This window comes from Microtus oregoni, unplaced genomic scaffold (genome assembly GCF_018167655.1).
Source record: "Microtus oregoni isolate MIOR12 unplaced genomic scaffold, Mior012 000005F_ref0000423, whole genome shotgun sequence".
In the NCBI taxonomy this organism is placed as follows: Eukaryota; Metazoa; Chordata; class Mammalia; order Rodentia; family Cricetidae; genus Microtus; species Microtus oregoni.
Window position 1 is genome coordinate 60,610,370 of NW_024543064.1, and position 20,644 is coordinate 60,631,013.

Genomic DNA, 20,644 nt, shown 5'->3' on the forward strand with positions numbered 1-20,644 from the left:
GAAGGGTTTTGTTCTTCAGCAATTTGGAAAACAAGCCGTGGGGGAAATTTGTGGTAGGTCTCTATTCTGGAACTTGCTATGCACCACAGCTTCTGGTCCCTGTACAATATTACTAATATTTCTAATCTTTCTTCTTTAGCCAAAGTACCACTCATCCACCATCTATGTTATTTCTGTCTTCATATGGGACATTTTAATTGTCTGACTTATTCTTTCCTTAGTAAGTACAGTTTATTTAGTATCTACCACCTATTTGGTATTGATTGTAGTATATAGAAGTTACATGGATAAAAAAATATTTTGTGAAGAGATTTCACTTTAGGGTGCAATATATGTGCATCAAATTCATAGTATGTAACACTCTAGATGTATAAATTCAAATTCCTCTAGGGTGTAGGGCAGGTATCACAAAAGACATTAAGATTGGGGGTGGTGGTGCAGGCCTTTAATCCCAGCACTGGGGAGGCAGAGGCAGGTGGATCTCTGTAAGTTCGAGACCAGCCTGGTCTACAAGAGAGAGTTTCAGGACAGGCACCAAAGCTACAGAGAAACCCTGTCTTAAAAAACAAAACAAAGGGCTGGAGAGATGGCTCAGAGGTTAAGAGCATTGCCTGCTCTACCAAAGGTCCTGAGTTCAATTCCCAGCAACCACATGGTGTCTCACAACCATCTGTAACAGGGTCTGGTGCCCTCTTCTGGCCAGCAGGCATACACACAGACAGAATATTGTATACATAATAAATAAATAAATATTAAAACAAACAAACAAAACAACAAAAAAGAAAAGACATTAATTATGTTTAAGAATATAGATAAGGCAGGAAGTGGTCACGTCTTTAGAGAAAATCACTTTTTTTTTTTTTTTTGAGGTAGGGTCTCACTGTATAACTCTGGCTAGCTTAGAAGTCATACCAGGCTGGCCTCAAATTCAGAGATCCATCTGCCCCTGCTTCGTGAGTGTTGGAATTAAAGGTGTGTAACACCATGCCTGACTTCCACCTTGTTTTTTGAGGCAAGGTCTCTCACTGAGACCAGGGACTCACTGATTAGGCTGTCCAGAGAGTTCTAGGGATCATCCTGTCTTCATTTGCATTGCTGGGATTACAAGTACTTGCCACCAAACCCACTTTTTTTGGTGGATAATGGGGACCTCATACTTGGATGGCGAACACTAAAAAGACTGAATTCTCTCTCCAGCCTCCTCATTTTTTTCCTCTTTCTTTCTGTGCTTCTTTTCTTGCTTTTGTGTATGCTCTCAGGTATGTGAGCTCATGGAAGCCAGAGGACAATTTCAGGTGTCTTTTCTTGTTTTTCAGGTGATAATCCACCTTTTTTTTTTTCTTTTGAGACAGGTTCTCTTACTGACCTGCAACTCAAGTAAGCTGGGCTAGCTGACATTTTTGCAACTTTTGTTAAAATAAATTTGTCAGTTGAAAGGCAGAGACAGGCAGATCTCTGGGTACAGGGCCAGCCTGGTTGACATAGTGAGTTCTAACCCAACTAGGCTACATAGTAAGACCCTGTCTCAAAGAAAAAAAGTTGTGATCCCTTTTGCAAATTTGCTTTCTCATTAGACTTTTTGTAAAAAAAACTGATTAAAAAAACTGATTTATTTTACTTTTTATGCGAATGAGTGAGTATACACACTGCATGTGCACTTGGTGCCCAAAAATGCCAGAAGAGGGAAGCATTTGGTTCCCTGGACCTAGAGGTAGAGACAATCGTAAGCTGCCATGTGGGTGCTGGGAACTGAACTCGAGTCCTGCTAGAGCACCAATTGATCCAATTGATCTTCATTAATGAATCCTCTTTCCAGCCCCTCTATTTTTCTTTCCATCTGTTTGATTTTATTTTCTGCTAGATTTTAGCCTTTTGTATGATATAAAAATGTGTGAATTCTTTGAAAATTCCTTTTGGATTGAAATTATTTCCATAGTTTTATGTTTGGGTGGTGATCAATTTATCCCTTAAGGTATGATATTATAGTAAAAAGCATAAGTATGTACGTATTGCCTAAAGAACCTACAGATCTTTGCTTTTTTTCCCCTTGTTCCTCTTTAGTTGCCGATGGGAAATGTTTATGAGGCTGGAAAGTTGAACCTCTTAACCATTATCCAGTTGTTAAATGAAGTCTTGAAAGTAATGAAATATGAACATTGTAAGGCTGGCCAAGCTAGACTGATAACAGACCTTCACTGCCTTGAAAAAGAAGCCAAACTACAGAGGGAAAGATTATCACATATGAAACATGTGAGGTACACAGAAAAATTTTTTGTTACTTTACTATGGGGTGGGTAGGGTGGTTTTTCCAGCAGAAATTGTGTATAATTTTTCAGTTTTGGCATATAAGTTAAGTACTGGTATTTGGGCCTGAGACATGTCTCAGCAGTTAAGAACACCTCCCAGCAACTACATGGTGGCTCATAACCATGTGAAATGAGATCTGGTGCCCTCTTTTGCCCTGCAGACATACATGCAGACAGAACACTGTATATATAATATATCTTAAAAAAAGAAAAATACTGGTATTCAAGAGTCTTATGTAAGGAATTTCCAGAAAGATATGTGAAGTAAAAGGATAAGTAATGTAGTTTTTATTTTTATTTTTGGAATAAATTATTTGTCTTATGATAATTCTTTTTGCTTTTGAGACAGTCTCACTTTTTAGGCCTGATTGTCTTATAACTCACTATGTAGAACAGGTTAACCTTGAACTCATACATGGTGGCACACAGCTATAATCATAGTACTTGGGAGGCTGAGGCATGACGATTGTGAGTTTGGGGCCAACCTACTCTATATAGTGAGTTCCCCTGAAAAAGTTCCTCATTTGAGTTGGAAGATCATGAGCTTGGCTCCCTACAGGAGTTGATGGAGTGGGAGTGGAATTCAGAGTGAAGATTAGAGCTTGGGGAAAATAATGCCCTGTGGCAAAAGCCTAATCCCAGCTTTTAGGAGGCCCAGGCAGGAGGTGGTGGAGTTCAGGGACATCTTCTGCTAAGTAGCCTAGGCCAGTCTACTGTGTGTGACCCAGTCTCAAAAATGTTTGTTTTTAAAATAAGTGGAGTAGTAGATGTATGATTGCTTTTTTGTTTTAAAATGAGAAAAAATATATTTTAAATTCTGAAGAGTCACTTGTGAGAGTTAATTCAATTTATATGTAGTTTAATGGTTAATTTTTTATATTCTCTTCCCTAATACTATTTTCTTAAATTGTGCTATATTTTTATTTGTCCTTCAAATACAGTTATTTCTTATGATATCATAGGCATAAAATTAAAGAGAACGTCACTGCAATAAGACATTCTGTCCTTGAAAAGGAAGGAAAATGGCATCAGAAGTGGAAAGAATTTCTTGGTCTGTCTCCTTTCGGTCTAATTAAAGGCGGGTCTTCAGTAAGTACTCTAGATTTGTGTTTTGGAGAAGAGTTTAATTTTGGCAATTCTCTTTGTTGTCTTTAAGCTTTTTATTTATTTATTTTTTATTTTTTTATTTTTCGAGACAGGGTTTCTCTGTAACTTTGGTGCCTGTCCCTGAACTAGCTCTTGTAGACCAGGCTGGTCTCGAACTCACAGAGATCCGCCTGCCTCTGCCTCCCAAGTGCTGGGATTAAAGGCATGTGCCACCACTGCCTGGCTGTCTTTAAGCTTTAACAGTCTTTTAATTTATGTTACAGTAATCTAGAAATGTGTGTGTATGTGTATGTATTGTGTTTACACTGAAGTTTTTTTAATAATTGTATATAATTATTATATGTTTGATGGAGCTGGGGCAATACATATATGCCATGGTGCACATACAGAGGGCACAGGGTGACTTTATGGTGTCAGTTCTTCCCATCCCTTTTTGCTTGTGTTCCTGGAATGGAAGTCAGGCCCTCAGACTTGCCTGACAAGTGCTTTTTCCTGCAGCTATCTCATCAGTCCAAGTTATTATTATTTATTTTTTTTGAGACAATTTCATGTATCTTCGGTTGGCCTTAAACTTGCTGTGTGATGATGGATATGACCCAGTGATCCTCCTGCATCTGCTCCCAATTGCTAGAATTATAAGCCCTCACCACCATGCTTGGTTCAGTGGTTTTCTTTTAGCGACAGGTATCTGTTGTGCAGATATGTATCATAGGCTGATCTGGAGCACTTGTAGCCTAAGCTGTTTATTACATGCTAGGATTATCGTGTGTGCTACTGTGCAGTTCAAATGTTTTAATTAATTTGTATGATTTTTTTTCTAAGTACATTACAGTTCTTCATTAAGCTACAGTTATTTATAGTTACTCATTTTAAATTCAGAGGGTTAAAATACTATTAAATAAAATTTGAAACTTGTTTATACAAATAATACGTTGTTTGATTTAAAAAAAAAAGTTTGCAGGGGTGGGAGAGATGGTCTATCCTTAAGCCTACTGTTTTGAGTCCTAGCACCATGCGGTGGCTCATAACCAGCTAAAACTCCAGTCTTAGGGCTTCTGATGCCTGCTTATGGCTTCTGTGGGCAACAGGCACACACATGGTGCTCATACATGTAGGCAAAATGTCCATACTCATAAAACTTAAAAAAAAAAGTAGTTGCAGGATAAATGTTTGGTAATTCATTGTTAGGAGGAAAAATCTATTCGTAGACGAACTTAGCTTTGTCATTGTGGTTGTTTGTGAGAGTGTTTAATATTGTGAATTCTGTATTTTAAGGCTGTGGATCTTTTGCCTCCCATGTCTCCCCTTTCGTTTGATCCTGTGTCAGAGGAAGTATATGAAAAGAGTGTACTTTTAAAGTATCCTGCTTCACTTCCAGGTTGGTGAGCTCCCCCCAGTCCCCTTTAAAGACAGTGTCTCATTGGTAAAGCATTGCCTGACCTGGCACATACTGTGTAGACCAGGCTGGCCTGGAACTTGGAGCAGTCCTCTTGCCTCTGCCCTGAGTGCTGGAAGTATACATGTTCACCACTGTACTTGGTTTATTTTTCATTGTTCATAATAGTTATTTATATTTTTAAAATAATTTTTACATTTATTTGCATGTGTATGTATACTCAACAGTGCTTGTGTTGAGGTTGCAGAACAACCGGGTTCCCTCTTTTTAGCATGTGAGACCCCAGGATCAAATTCAGATCCTGGGTAACTTTTCTTTAATCTATCTTGCCTGCTCTCCAGTTATTTTTACTGTGAAGTGTACGTAAAATTTCTGTTTTGGTGGCAAAAATGTCATGAAAAAGGATAGAATCGTATCATTTGTAAAACATGAATGTTTCAGCCTATGTGAGGACTGGGATTAAGGTGTGAGACACTAAACCTGGTGTTTTATTCAGTACTGAACAGTAGTTAGCCTGGATTTAGAACCCTGGCTTGACAAATCATCTTTAGGACTTTGATGGTAAAGTCTGGCTTCCTGCTTTCTGCTACAGCTGACCATTGACTGTCTCATTGTTCATTTGTGCACAATTAGGTTACAATTTATGGTTGCTTATAAGACTTTTCTTTTTATGTTATGCAGATTAGTTGGGACATGCCTAAATGTAGGTTTGTTTTTATATGTTTGGATTGTGTATATGTATATTCTAGAAGCTCATTATATTCCAAGTTTAAGAAATTGTCTTCCTGTGTCTTCTCTAATATTGCCTGTCTTTCTTTTTTTTAAATTTTTTTTTTTTTCGGTTTTTTCGAGACAGGGTTTCTCTGTGGCTTTGGTTCCTGTCCTGGAACTAGCTCTTGTAGACCAGGCTGGCCTCGAACTCACAGAGATCTGCCTGCCTCTGCCTCCCGAGTGCTGGGATTAAAGGCGTGCGCCACCACCGCCACATGTCTCGTGGCTGTTACTTCTCTTGCATGTCTTGCTTGTTCTCTCTCCATATCTCTGCACTTTTTCTTCCTAAGCACCCTCTGTGCCTGGAAATCCTGAATAGCTATTGGCTGTTCAGCTTTTTATTAAACCGGTCAGAGTAACATATCTTTACACCATGTAATCAAATATCTTTCAACAAGCTGGGTGGAGTTGGTGCACGCCTTTAATCCCAGCATTTAGGGGAGGCATAGGCAGGCAGATCTCTGGGAGTTTGAGGCTAGCCTGGGCTACAGAGCAAGTTCTAGGACAGGCTCCAGGGCTGCAAGGAAATCCTGTCTTGAAAAACCAACTGCTGAGCCATCTCCATCTTTCATTTTTAAATCCTTTCCTTCTGGAATTCTGTCTTAGGGTTTCTATTGCTGTAAAGAGACACCAGGACCATGGCAACTCTTGTAAAGGAAAACATTTGATGGGGTGGCTTACAGTCCATTATGCTGGTACATGGAGGCATGCGGACAGGCATGGTGCTCGAGCTGAGAGGCCTACATCTCCAGCCACAGGCAACAGGAAGTGATCTGAGACTCATGACTTGAGCATAGGAGACCTCAAAGCCCACCTCCAAAGTGACACACTTTCTCCAACAAGGCCGTACCTACTCCAACAAAGCCACACCTCCGGTGTCTCTTTACATGTTTACATAAACATAACTAAAAGAATACTTTTTACACTTCCTTAGATACACATAAAGAACATAACCAAGAAAATGGTAATGGAAGAGAAGCCGATACCCTAGGAGGTGTGTGTGATCTAGCCGACAGGTAAAGCTTTTGATTTTCATACTGACTGCTGATTTGAATCTCATCTTAAGCCAGTTTACAACTTTCTGTACTGTAGAATAGTGTGTGATTTCTTCCTCTCAACTAGACAGTGTTTTTACTGCAGACCCATTCTTGCAGAAGACATTCAGTACTTGCTGTGCCTGGGCATTTCTTTCCTCTTCTGTTTATCTGAATATTGGATTACATTATGGGGATTGTCTGAGTTTTGAAGGAAGTATAGGTTTGGAAATTACAGAAGGTAAGTTTGGGAATCTTGCCCTTTCCTTTATGTGTGTGCTATTTTTGAATCACTCTTAATTATTGAATCTAAAATTTTGGGGCATTTGAGGTAATCTGGTTTGGTAGGGAACAGACTAATGCTTTCTGTTGCAGTGGCTGAGTCTAATTTAGCTTTTAGTTGGTCCGTGTTTTCTGTCTTTTTTTATCTTTCTATTTTTCTTTTGAAGTTTTTTGAGACGGGGTTTTTCTGTGTAACTTTTGGCTGTCCTGGCACTTGCTTGTTGACCAGACTAGTCTTGAGCTCACAGAGACCTGCCAGCTTCTGCCTCCTGAGTGCTGGGATTAAAGGTGTGCGCCACCAACACCTGATGATTCATCTTTTTCTTCTTTAGCCTGCATAGCTTGCTGTTTCCATCTGTTTTATAAAAGTTTCTTTTTAATTCATGTTTTATTATGTTTACAATGTTTACATTGCCTGCATATAAGTGTGTAAGTGTACTGAGTGCATGCCTGGTGCCCTTGGCTAGAAGAGGGTACTAGATTCCCTGGAACTGAAGTTATAGTTGCGAGCTGCATTGTAGGTACTAATAACCAAACACTCTGCAAGAACAGAGTGCTCTTAGTAGGTGAGTCATCTCTCTGGCCCATATATTGAAGTTTTGTTTATATATACAGTCAGTGTTCTGCCTGCATGTATGCCTGCAGGCCAGAAGAGGGCACCAGATCTTCTTATGGATGGTTGTGAGCCACCATGTGATTGCTGGGAATTGAACTTAGGACATCTGAAAGAGCAGGCAGTGCTCTTAACTGCTGAGCCACCTCTCCAGCCCCAACATTTTTTTTGTTTGTTTGTTTTTGTTTTCTCCCTTATCTTTTTTTGCTTGTTTGCTTGAGGCAGGGTCTCACTGTGTAGTTCTGGCTCTCCTGGAATATAAGCTGACCTGCCTGTCTCTGTGTCCTTAGTATTAGTATTAAAGGTCTGCACCACTATGTTGGACTTATACTGAAGTTTTTGATATTTTATAAATAGTTAACATTCTTTAGAAAAAAATATTAGAAGACATCTGATTTACTCTAATACCAAATTTAATATGAAAAACTTAAGCTCATTTCATTACCACTTCCTTCAGGAATTCTACTTTCTTTATTGCCTGTTTTCTGTTATCCCATTTTAGCTCTTACAATCAGTGACTGGTGACCAGTGAGGTACCTTAGTGGACAAAGGTATTTACTACCAAGCTTAAGGACATGAGTCCAGGCCTGACCCTTCAGACTCACATAGTGGAGAGAGGGAACTGACTTCCACATGTGTGCTGTGAAACGCACAACCTCCCCACCGTTAATTAAAACATAAAGCAAAAAATCCCTCTGAATTAAATATATGTAATGTGTTGAAATAGGAGCAGCGGGGCTGCGTCTCCAGCACCCCGGCTGCCTGGCTAGCTTATGCCTGAAATAACAACACAAAAACTGTATTCATTTAATCACTGCTTGGCCCATTTCTATCTAACCTCTTCTAGGCTAAGTCTCACATATTAATTTAGCCCATTTCTAATCATCTGTGTAGCGCCCCTAGGTGCGCTTACCGGGAAGATTCTAGCCTATGTCCATCCTGGGTCGGAGCTTCATTGCGTGCGACTGCCTGGGAGCTGGGAGCATGGCGTCTCTCTGAGGCATCTGCTCCCGAGAGGAGAGCTGTGGAGTCTGAGCTCACTTCCTCTTCCCAGTGTTCTGTTCTGTTTACTTCTCCCCCCTATCTTCTAACCAATGAGGGCCAAGCAGTTTCTTTTTATTTAACCAATGACCTTCCTCCTTCAGTAATGTGCATATTTTTATTGGAATTAAGAATTATTGTGTAACAGTGAAACAGATATACTTGAATAGGTAGTTGTATTATGTGTGCATGTGTGGTGCATGCTTGTGAAAGCGTGCATGTATGCAGTGTGTGCACCTATGCGTGTGTGCTAATGTGGAGACCAAAGCATTACTAGGTGTCTGTTACTCCAGAGACAGTCTCATTGAACCCGGATTTCACAAATTAGGTTGGGTGGCTAGTGAGCCTTTGTGGTCCTTCTGTCTCTTGTCTCCAAGGACTATAGGTGTGGGCTGCCATGTCTGACTTTTTATGTGGATCTGAACTCCAGCTTGTTCAGGAAGCACATGAACATCTCTCCAGCCCTTGTATTGTCTTTTACACTTATTTTTCTGTGTGGATGAATGATTGCATGTATGTGAGGTCACAGTGACATCCTGTGTGAGCTGGTTTATTCCTTCTAAGAGTTGTTCCAAGGATCAAACTGAGGTTGTCAGGCTTGGCAATAAAGTGGCTTTATTTGTTGAGCCATCCTGCCACTCCCCATCTATTTTTTTTTAACTTTTGTTTTTAGTAATTTTGATGTGTATGGGTATGTGCACATGAGTGCAAGTGCCTGTGGAGTTCAGAGGATAGTGTCAGATCCCCTGGAGTTGGAGGTTCGGGTGGTTGGGAGCTGCCCAGTGTGTATGCTAGGAACTGAGCTTGGGTCCTCTGCAGGATTAGTACTGCTGTTACGTTTGGGGCTGTTGCTCAGTACCGCCATGTATTATTTGTAAGTATATGTTTAGGCCTTTCACATACATGTATCCTCACAGGTAATGAAAGCACCCTAAGTCCTAATGCTGGTTTTGATTAGAGTGAACTGATGGAGATAGCATTGTACTCAGTATTCAGTAGCAGTAGTCGTTCCTTTGCTGTTGTGAGCACTCTCATTATAGTGATTTTTGCAAAATTTCTAATGTATAGTGGTAATGATGTTTTCTTGATCTATTTATTTACTTTTTGATATTATTTTTAATTTTTAAATTGCTAGCCTGCAATTTTCTGTGTATATCAGACTGCCCTTGAATTCAGAGTTCTGTGTTTTGCTTCCTGGGATAAAAGGCATGTGCCACCACACCCAGTATTTCTCAACTCTTAATCTCTTACATTTTCTTCTTATTTTTTAGGAAAGAAAAAAAAAAACAGCCCCCCCCCCCCCTCCGCTGTGCTAGTGCACGCCTTTTATCCCAACACTGGGAGGTAGAGGCAGGTTTGAGGCCATCTGGTCTACAGAGTGAATATCAGGACAGCCAAGGGCTACACAGAGAAATCCTGTCTAAAAAAACAAACAAAACCCCCCACAAAACCTAAATTCTAGTCTTGCCTTTCTTTTTTAAAAGTTACATATATATATATATATATATATATATATTTTTTTTTTTTTTGATTTTTCGAGACAGGGTTTCTCCGTAGCTTTTGGTTCCTGTCCTGGAACTAGCTCTTGTAGACCAGGCTGGCCTCGAACTCCCAGAGATCTGCCTGCCTCTGCCTCCCGAGTGCTGGGATTAAAGGCGTGCGCCACCACCGCCCGGCAGTTACATATATTTTTAATTAGAACATATTAACTGTGTATAATGTTTTTATATATTCATATGTCATCCTTAAAATATTTTTATTAATTCTTTGAGAATTTAGTAGTGTGTTTTGATCTTATTCACCACCCTCTCCCCATCTCATTTTGGATCGACCCTACCTCCCTATCCACCCAACTTCAACACTCCTCTTCCTCTAGTTGCTGGGGATGCTGTACCTATTACTAATTAGCTTGTTTCAGATATTATTATTATGATGATGATGATGATGTGTATGATGTAGAGGGGTGGTGTGCACATCCCATTGTGTACACGTGGAGGTCAGAGAAATTTTGGGGATCGATTCTCTCTTCCAGGGTGGGTTCAGGAATTAAGCTCAGACCTTCAGTTTTGCACAGCAAGTGCTTTAACCTACCAAGTCATAACTCCACCTTCTTAAAAGATTTATTTCATACTCATGTAATATGTATATGCACATTGGTGCCTGAGGAAGTCAGAATAGGGTGTCAGATTATTCGATCTGCCTATACACATGTTTGGAACTGAACTTGGGTCTTCTAGAAGAGCAACAAATGCTCTTAACCACTGTGCTGTCTCTCTAGGCACTACCCCACCTCCAAAAACAAACAGAAAGAAACAAAAACTCAGTCCTGTCAGAGCTCTAACTATAGAGCCTGGAACTGAAGAGCCTAGGAGGAAAACCCACCAGATTAATTAGCAAAGCTGTTCAATTTGTGTTCTGTCCTGGAAAGTAAGCAAAGTGCTTACACATGCCAGTGGCCCCCCCCCCCTTTCTTTTGATCTTAGAATTTAAAAGATCTTTTGAAACTTGCTGTTTAGTAAGGAGAGTTTTTCTGTTTTTCTTTTAAAGAAAGTTTATTATTTATGTGTGTAACTTATGAGTTCCTGCACTTGCCGTTGTGTACACATGGACCATGGCACACACGTGAAGGTCAGAGGAGAGCTTTCCACCTTTATATGGGTCCTGGGGCTCAAACTCAGCTTATCAAGCTTGCATTGTGAGGTATCAGCTGCCTTCTCCATAGGAGCCATATTGCTGGCCTGACCTTGACCCTCCTATCTTAAACTGCAGTTTTAGAATTACAGGCACACGCCACCATGATACCCTTTTATGGGGCATGTAAACATTCTGCCAACCTTATCCACGTTCAGCCATATCCCAGAGTTAAAGTTATTTCTCTTAAGGTTTTTAAAGTGTAAAATAAATTGTTTTATAATTAATATGAAAAGGTAACAACATTTTAATGTTTGTGCAGAGGAGCAGGGGAATATAAAACACTAAGGCATAACAATGGAGAACACTAAAACACTGAACAAACAGTTTCATTATATATAACAGTTGTTATAGGGCAAGATTCACAGGAGAAACTGGTTTTGGATGGGAAATATCAAGTCTTTTTGTTAAAAAATTTCGTTCTTCAAAATTAAAAATTTTATGATAGTGAAGAATCTGTACACGGGAAGGAGAAGAACTTGAAATGGGTTAATAGTGTACAGATTACTATTTTTATTATTAAGACTTGCACTTCATGAACATACATATTTTAATTACTATGTTGTATTTTTTTTATGGCCAGGAAAGGGATTAGAATAAAGAGTATTTATTTGTTTTGTTTTGTTTTTCAAGACAGGGTTTCTCTGTAGTTTTGGAGCCTATCCTGGAACTAGTTCTTGTAGACCAGGCTGACCTCAAACTCACAGAGATCCACCTGCTGCTTCCTCCCAAGTTCTGGGACTAAAGGCGTGCGCCAACACTGCCCAGCAGGAAAAAGATTTATTATTATGTTGTGTGTGGTGGAGCACAGATGTGTCTGTGTGCAAAAGTTAGAGGGTAACTTTTGAGAATCTATTCTGCTCTGCCGTGGGAATGGGGATTGAGTTCAGGTTGCTAGGTTATGTGACAAGTGTTTGCCACTGAGCTGTCTGATATTACAGGTGTGTGCTACCATGTCTGCTTAAAGGAATATTAAAGTCTCTGCTACTGTGAAATCGCATTAATATATTGAGGACTTTGTAACTTTGTTAGTTGAATTTGTTTTTTAAGTTGTATTGAAATTGTTGTGTGCCAACTCATTTAACCATGTAAAAACATTATTGACGTAAAAGATACAAAGAAAGAAAGTTTGAGTTAGTTGGGAGAATGATACACAGATTGGGCAGAAGTACTGCTCTGATTGTCACTAAACCTCCCTAAAATAAATTGCCTTTCGATGACCAGGACGAATTGAGTGAAATCGTCATGGACAGATACGGGGCAGACAGTTTCTTAGATATTCAGATTCATCAAGTTAGTGAGTGCCTCCTACTTATAACCTGGACTTGCTGTCTTTTCTTTCAGCCCTGCGCCTTCCCCCTTACAATGTGCCTCGCCATCAGATACCAACAGTATCACACTACTTGAAAAGGTATCTTGTAAAACAATTTTCATTTTTATTGTTAAGACTCTGTAGGCAGAGTTTCTCTGTGTCTCAGCAGCTGGTCCCAAATAAACACACAGAAACTTATTAATTATAAATACTCAGCCAATAACTCAGGCTTCTTACTAGCTAATTCTTACTACTTATCCTGTATTTCTTTTTTTTTCCTAGTTTTTATTTCTAAACAATCTTTTCTCATTTTACATACCAATCCCAGTTCCCACTCCCTCCCCTTCTTCTGCTTCCACCACCTTCCCCCATCCCATACCCCATCTACTCAGAGAGGGAAAGGCTTCCCATGGGAGTCCACAAAGTCTGGCACTTCACTTTGAGGCAGGGACCAAGGCCCTCCCCGCTACATCTAGGCTGAGCAAGGCATCCCTCCAAAGAGAGTGGGCTCCAAAAAGCCAGTTCAAGCAATAGGGATAAATCCTGGTCCCACTGCCAGTGGTCCCACTGACTGTCCAAGACACACAATTGTCACTCATATTCAGAGGGCCCAATTTAGTCCTATGCAGGTTCCCTGCTGTTAGTGTGGAGTCAGTGAGCTCCCACTAGCTCAGATCACCTGTTTCTGTGGGATTTCCCATCATGGTCTTGACCCCTTTGCTCCTCCCTATTTTCAACTGGACTCAGGGAACTCAGCCAGATGCTTAGCTGTGAATCTCTGCATCTGCTTTCTTCAGTTGCTGGATGGTGGTTATATGATGGTAATTAACGTAGTCGTTAATCTGATTATAGGGGAAGTCAGTTCAGTCCCTCTCTCCTCTATTGTGGATTCTTGGAAATTTCCCTAGTGCCAGGTTTCTAGCTAGCTGCATAATGGCTCCATCAATCTAGATATCCCTCTCCTTCTCTGTTAGTTCTACCTTGTGGCTCATGGCTTGTTAACCTCATTTTCTACACATCCCGCTTCCTCTGCATCTGGCTTGCGACTCATCTAATTCCGCCCTTCTTCCCACGAAAGCATTCTCTCTCCCCTGAAAATCTTGCCTAACCATCGGCCAATCAGCTTTTTTATTAACAAAGAGAGCAATACATATTTAGAATTTGCAAAGATTGTTTCACAGAAGACACGGCCTTGCTAATTGACCTAGGCTCTTGTCTTGAACTCACTGTGTAGCCCAGGCCAATTTTGAACTCATGACAATTCTCTTGCCTCAGTTGCCCACATAGTGGGATTACATAGTTGTCTATTGCCTGGCTTTAAAAACAGATTTAATTAATTGTGAATATAGTGATTTAAAATAAACAATTATTTTTGGTGACACAATTAAGTTTTTTCCTCCTGTTTTTTTTGTACTTTTTCTATTATCTTGCTAAATGTGAATGTGAAATTGTTTCTTCACAATAGTATTGTCTGTTGCCAGTGTGATGATACACTCCTGAGATCCTGGGCTTTGGAGGCTGAAGCATAAGTGTCTCTAGGGGAGGCTAGCTTGGGCTACACTGCAGTTCCAGGTTAGCCTGGGCTACTCAATGAGACCCTGTCTCAAAAAGTAAAACATCCCTACTTTTAACCCATGAATCTGGAGTGAAGATAACAAAATCACCATGATCATTAAGGTTATAATTTTATGTCTCTTTTCAGGATCCAAATATGAGAACTCCCAAAGAGAAAAACATAATGACTTATAAGAAAGTATCAGACTCTGATGTGGAAAACTCTCCTTTATCAGACATTGGAAAGAATACACAGAAGAATGTATTCAGAGGGTCTCTGCCAGTGAAAAAGAGTGATCCATTCCAGAAGGAACAAGATCGTCTAGCAGAAGAGGTTAGAAGATTATTGATAAATATACTTAAGTTTTTGTTATTTTCTTTTGTTTTTGTTTTTTGTTTATTTTTTTCAAGACAGGTTTTTTCTGTGTAGCCTTGGCTGTCCTGAAATTCACTCTGTAGGTCAGGCTGGCCTTATACTCAGGGATCTGCCTGCCTCTGCCGGGATGAAAGGTGTGTGCCACCACTACCTGGCTTCTTTCTTCATATTTGGTATTTTCTAAGTTGTATTGGAATCAGAAATGGAGTACAGTTGTTGAATAATGGGGTAATTTGAAGTTAAGGAAGTCACAGATAATAAAAACTAATGCTAGGGTCTGGAGAGATTGTTGAGTAGTTAAGAGCATACACTGTTCATTCTTGCAGAGGACCCGAGGTCTGTTCCCAGCACCTATGTTGGGTAGCTCACAGCTGCTTGTAAATCAAGATCCAGTGAATTTGATATTTTCTTCTGACCTCTTCAGCCACTGCACTCATGGACATGCACATAACACATAAAAATAAAAATAATCTTAATAAAACTTAAGGCTAAAATAAAATTAGCCTTTTTTGGGGGTGGGGGGATTGGTTTGTTCTGTTTTTTTCAAGACAGGGTTTCTCTGTATAATAGCTCTGGCTGTCCTGGAACTCACTTTGTAGATTAGGCTGGCCTCGAGCTCACCGAGATCTGCCTGCCTCTGCCTCCTGAGTGCTGGGATTAAAGGTGTGCACCACCACCACCCAGCTTCAAATCAACCTTCTTAAAAATGTAAAAGTAGATTTCTTATAAACCTATTTAGTTAAGATTGACATTATTACTTACTTCCCATTCTGTAAATATCATTCAATGTATAAACGTAGTACATGTTCGGTAGTTAATTGATAAAACCATTGCATAAATTGTTAGGTAAATGTCTTCAATGATTATAGTCATTTGAATTCTTTGTGTTTCTTGGCTTTTTTTTAAATATAAAAACTAAGATTATGTTAACTTTGCTTTCTAAATATTTCCAAAGTGACTAAAGATGTAGCAATTCATTAACTTTAAAGTTTTTTTTTTAGTTTAATTCTTTTTGTGTCTGTCTGTCTGTGCATCATATGTATGTTTGGTGCCATAGAAGGCCAGAAGAGGATCTTGGACTCCTTAGAACTGGAGTTAGAGAGTTGTGAACGACCATGTGGGTGCTGTGAGCTGAACCCAGGTCCTCTGTAAGAGCAAAACATTCTCTTAGTTTCTGAGCCATTTCTCTAGCCCTTGATATTTTTTAAAGTTATTTTAATATTTAAAATATTTTTCTGACTTTTTTTTGTATGTGTGTGAATGTTTTACCTGCATGTATGTATTGCATCACATATGTGCAGTATCTGCAGAAGTCAGAAGAGGGTGTTAGATCCCTGGAGGTAGAGTTACTACTGATTGTTGTGAGCCAAACCTAGGTCCTCTGCAGGAGCAACTGCTCTTGACTGCTGAGCCATCTCTCTGGCTCCCTTAGTTTTTTTTTTTTTAGATTTATTTATTTATTATGTATACAACATTCCTTCCATGTATGCTTGCATGCCAGAAGAGGGGACCAGATCTCATTACAGATGGCCGTGAGCCACCATGTGGTTGCTAGGAATTGAACTCAGGACCTCTGGAAGAGCAGCCCCCAGTTGTTTGGTTTTTAATGGCAAAGGTTCTTGTGTTTGTGGTGTTTCTATTTACATAAATGTGGAGGTGGCGGACAATTTGGAGAAGTTGGTTCTCTCTTTCTACCATGTGTTCCCTGGAATCAAACTCAGCTCATTGTAGCAATGTTTTTATTATGTCAAGTGACTTGATCAGTACCCACAGGTCAGTTTATACAAATTAAATACTCGAGCTTTTCACTGTTGCTATCTTGATTCTTTTATAATTTAACATTATTGAATTAATATTTTATTAAGCAGTCTTAGCATATGACAGTTTATTTCCAAGTGACTTAAAAATAGGCTTTATTAAAGATTATTAATTTGGGTTTTAGCATCTCCTTATCAGTCTGACCCTACTAAATAGGCACTGTACAGTATCAGAGAATGGAATTAATGCCAACTATTCTATTTGTAGCATGAGGCCAATTTCATGGTTTCTAAATGCTTCTAAGTTGCTAATATTCTGTTGATTCTCTTTATTGACTACACTAAAAAGATGATCAGTTCTTTTAAAAATGGAATTCCCTAGTTATGGAAAGTAATGCATGTTTTCAGCTTAATAGAATTTAGATTGCTCTTGGGAAATGGAGGCAGGAAGGTCAGGAACTCAAGATCATTCTCTGCTAAATAGTGAGTTCCAAGTAATCCTAGGCTACATGAGACTCTTGTCTCAGCAAAACAAAATAAAAAAATGTGGGCCTGAGAGATGGCTCAGTGTTTAAGATCACTTGTTGCTTGTCCGGAGGACCCAGGTTTGATTTCTAGCATCCACATTTTGACTCAGTCACCCATAACCCCAATTTGATGGGATCCAACAGGGTACATACACATGTGTGCAGGCAAAAACATTTATGCACATAAAAGTAAATAAATTAAAAAAATTAGAAAAGATCCCAAAACACAATAAGAAAATTAACAATGGAATAGGGTGGGATAGAAGAAGAGAATCCTAAACTCTCATGAGACTGAAAGTAAAATGAATATTCATTTATTTAGTGGTTTAAGACAGGATCTTTTCATAGCCCTAGCTGGCCTTGAGTTCATGATGATGGTTTTCCTGTCTCTGTCTCTGAAATGCTGGGATTACAGCTAAGTTCCAGGACAGTCAGGGCTACACAAAGAAACCCTGTTTTAAAAAACAAAATCAAGGGCTGGAGAGATGGCTCAGCGGTTAAGAGCGTTGCCTGCTCTTCCAAAGGTCCTGAGTTCAATTCCCAGCAACCACATGGTGGCTCACAACCATCTGTAATGAGGTCTGGTGCCCTCTTCTGGCCTTCAGGCATACACGGAGAAAGAGTATTGTATACATAATAAATAAATAAATAAGTTTAAAAAAAATCAAAACCCAAAATCTTCCTGAGTATAAAACTTTTCCTCCTCCCCTAACACACACTCTCTCACAGGGTTTTACTATGTAGCTCTCTCTGGCTGTCCTGTAACTCACTCTGTAGAACAGGCTGACCTTGAACTCAGATCTATCTGCCTGTGTCCTCAGTGCTGGGGTTAAGGCGTGCATCACTACACCTTGCTAAATTTAGTTTGTGTTTCGTCTTGCATCAGGATGGTACCTGGACTATCTGCAGCATGTCAGGGAGCTTCCTTTCTGTCTAATCTGCCATCTCTTAGTAATGAACTGCCAGCTTTGATGTGCTCACAGTTCCTCCTGGAGCTTTGTTCATCTTTTTGTCTGGGATTGTTCATTTTCTTTTTCTTTTCTGTTGCAGGTTGCCAGAGTAGTTCTGTCTGATTCGCCGCAGTTCTCTGAAGGAAAAGAAATAAGATTGGAGGAGCTGATTGACACTCTAATTTCTAATCCTTTCTTGACTAGGAAACAAATTCCCCGAACTCCAGAAAACTTGAGTAAGTTATGCTTTCTTTTGTTTTTTGAGACAGGGTTTCTCTGTAGCTTTGGAGCCTGTCCTGGAACTAGCTTTCGTAGACCAGGCTGGCCTTGAACTCACAGAGATCCGCCTGTCTTTGCCTCCCGAGTGCTGGGATTAAAGGCCTGTGCCACCACCGTCTGGCGTAAATTATGCTTTCTGTCCCATTTTCCCTTCCTAAGATATTGCCACTGCCTGACTAATGACCTGACAGTTCTTTGGAAACAGTCTAAAACTGTTTCTGTATTTTTTTGTTTTGTTGGCAATGACTTTTATTCTGATATGAAATTTTATTGAAGTATTCAGTGTGAACACTCATGTTTATACAACAATTGTTCATCAGTAATCTTTTGTGACTTCAGTGTACCTACACAGAAGCATAATCAGTCTTGGTATTAGGGTTTTGTTTTAATGTGTTACTTGACTATTTTTCTACAAAATATTTTAGTTTGTTACTTGAAAAAAAAATTCTGGGGCCAGTTGAGCCATCTCTTACATAGTAGAAGGAGAGAATGAACCCCTGGAAGTTGTGCTCTGACTCACACCTGCATCATAGCAAACACACACATGTGCACACACACACACATGTGCCCACACATACACTCTCTGTCTACATAAATAAATGTGCTTAGTGGGTACGGGGATTATGTTTTTTAGTCAGCAGTCATATGCAACTATCACACTGCTTACATAGATTTTTACCCTTTGGCAAAATAATCATGACGTCAAATGTTTCCCCCTAATACGTACAATCGGGTAGGCAGACGTCTGATACATATTTCTTTATTTAACCAGTGTAGATCGTTTGGGTTAAATGATTAAGACAGTTTCCTCTTTGCTGATATAATTCATATTGAAGTGAAACAGCCTCGGCTGGTGTTCTTCAGATGACAGCCAGTGAAGTGGATGGGGTCCTCAGTGTTTTGTTTTGCTATTTTAAAGTTATATTTAACACAGCCTTGCTAATTTGTTGACACATTGTTTATAGCCATTTCCATGCTACAATGGAAGATTTGAGTTGTGGGAGATCAAATAGTCAACAAAGCCTAAAATACTAATATCTAATTCTTTATCAAAAAAGGTAATTTCGGGCTGGAGAGATGGCTCAGAGGTTAAGAGCACTGACTGCTCTTCCAGAGGCCCTGAGTTCAATTCCCAGCAACCACATGGTGGCTCACAGCCATCTATAATGAGATCTGGTGTCTGCTTCTGGTATTCAGGCATACATGGAAGGAATGTTGTATACATAACAAATAAATAAATAAAAACAAAACAAAAAAAAAACAAAGGTAATTCCTCCCACTTCTGGTATGGATGGACAAGAAAATAAATTTTTCATGTATGTAATTACATGTATCGCCTAGAGGTGTTAAGTGTATTTTAGGAACAGCTGTTATTGTGTGCACTGACTTGATTTTAGGCATTTGGAGGTGAAGGTTTGTCATCATGCCAGCATGTGTATGGAACTTGGACTGAGGCAGTAGCTTTATTTTCAGCACTAGATTGAAGGCTTTCATTGCATGTGTTTGGGAATATGTAAATAGTAAATTATGTTTTTTTTCCACCACATTTATTAGTAACTGAAATTAGGAGCTCATGGAGAAAAGCTGTTGAAACTGAAGATGACGGAAGTTCAGATGCGATTCTAGTAGACCTAAAAGCTAGAGGAGTGTCTCCAGAGTCTTCACTGGCACTGAAGAATCAGAGGGAACTAAGCATGGCTATTTTTTCTTCCGATTTTGATCAGTCCTATTTGCCTGAAGAAAAAGCTGTTCCAGATCAGCTCAAAAGTGTGCCTCAAAAACCTTTGGTGACAAGTCAGATCAGTGAACCCCCAACACAAGACGAGTCAGACTCGATAAATAAGAAAATGCTTTGTGACCAAGAGTTAGAGTGTGCAGCCACCAGACTTTCAGAAACCGGACAAATGGCGGCATTCTCCCTTGCTGTGGGCAGTGGGATAGATGTGATCGGTAAAAGAGAAGAGGACTCCGTTGGACTGTTGGAGTACTCACAAGCTTCCTGTAGTGAGCCTTCCACACGTAAAACTCCGTCATGGGACCCTTTGCAGAGGCTCAGTGGTTTTGGAATATTACATGAAACTCTTCCAGAAGCTGGCCACCTAAGTCTTAATAGCTCTACTAGTTCAGAGACGAGTTTTAGACTGGATCCAAGTAGTTGTGTGTGCTCTGATGTTTTTCCAGATGATGTTGGAAAAAGACAAGCTCCTCCAGAAGTTGATTCCAGTTTTCAGGCTATTCTTAGTAGTTATGAGGCTTTGAAGAAATCCCTTAACAAAATAAAGAAAGAATCTCACCTGTCTAATCCCAAGACACTTGAACAACACAAAGTAGAATTGAGCCCTGTAGCCAAAGACCTCCAAGTGGATGATACTCATACTTTTTTGGGCACTCAGGATTTGCTTACTGACTACACAAAGCCACCTTTCCACATGTCCCTTGATGAAAGAATACAGTCTATATCACCACTAACTAAAGTTTCTCTGGTGGAGCAAAAATTGAGGACTACGTTACCAGGTAGTCTCAGGGAATTCCTTCCTAACTTAAAAGGTAAGAGTTACCCAGACCTGTGCATACACCCTTGGTGAACCATTCTCTCAACTTTTTTTTCCTTTCTAAGACAGAGTAGCATCGTACCTCTGGCTAAATCA

General features: G+C 39.7%; 1 protein-coding gene and 1 non-coding gene across 2 annotated transcripts in view; both read left to right on the forward strand.

Moving 5' to 3' along the window:
- The window catches only part of Haus6 (HAUS augmin like complex subunit 6), a 55,136-nt gene that overhangs the window by 29,791 nt on the left and 4,701 nt on the right, over positions 1–20,644 (forward strand). Inside the window, exons 10-17 of the mRNA XM_041651157.1 lie at positions 2,062–2,255; positions 3,269–3,395; positions 4,689–4,791; positions 6,515–6,596; positions 12,586–12,652; positions 14,256–14,441; positions 17,818–17,953; positions 19,551–20,543. Of these exons, the coding sequence (XP_041507091.1) occupies positions 2,062–2,255; positions 3,269–3,395; positions 4,689–4,791; positions 6,515–6,596; positions 12,586–12,652; positions 14,256–14,441; positions 17,818–17,953; positions 19,551–20,543 (1,888 nt within the window). The remainder of the gene's footprint in view (positions 1–2,061; positions 2,256–3,268; positions 3,396–4,688; positions 4,792–6,514; positions 6,597–12,585; positions 12,653–14,255; positions 14,442–17,817; positions 17,954–19,550; positions 20,544–20,644) is intronic.
- LOC121448944 lies at positions 12,381–12,511 on the forward strand. Its single transcript, XR_005974414.1, has one exon.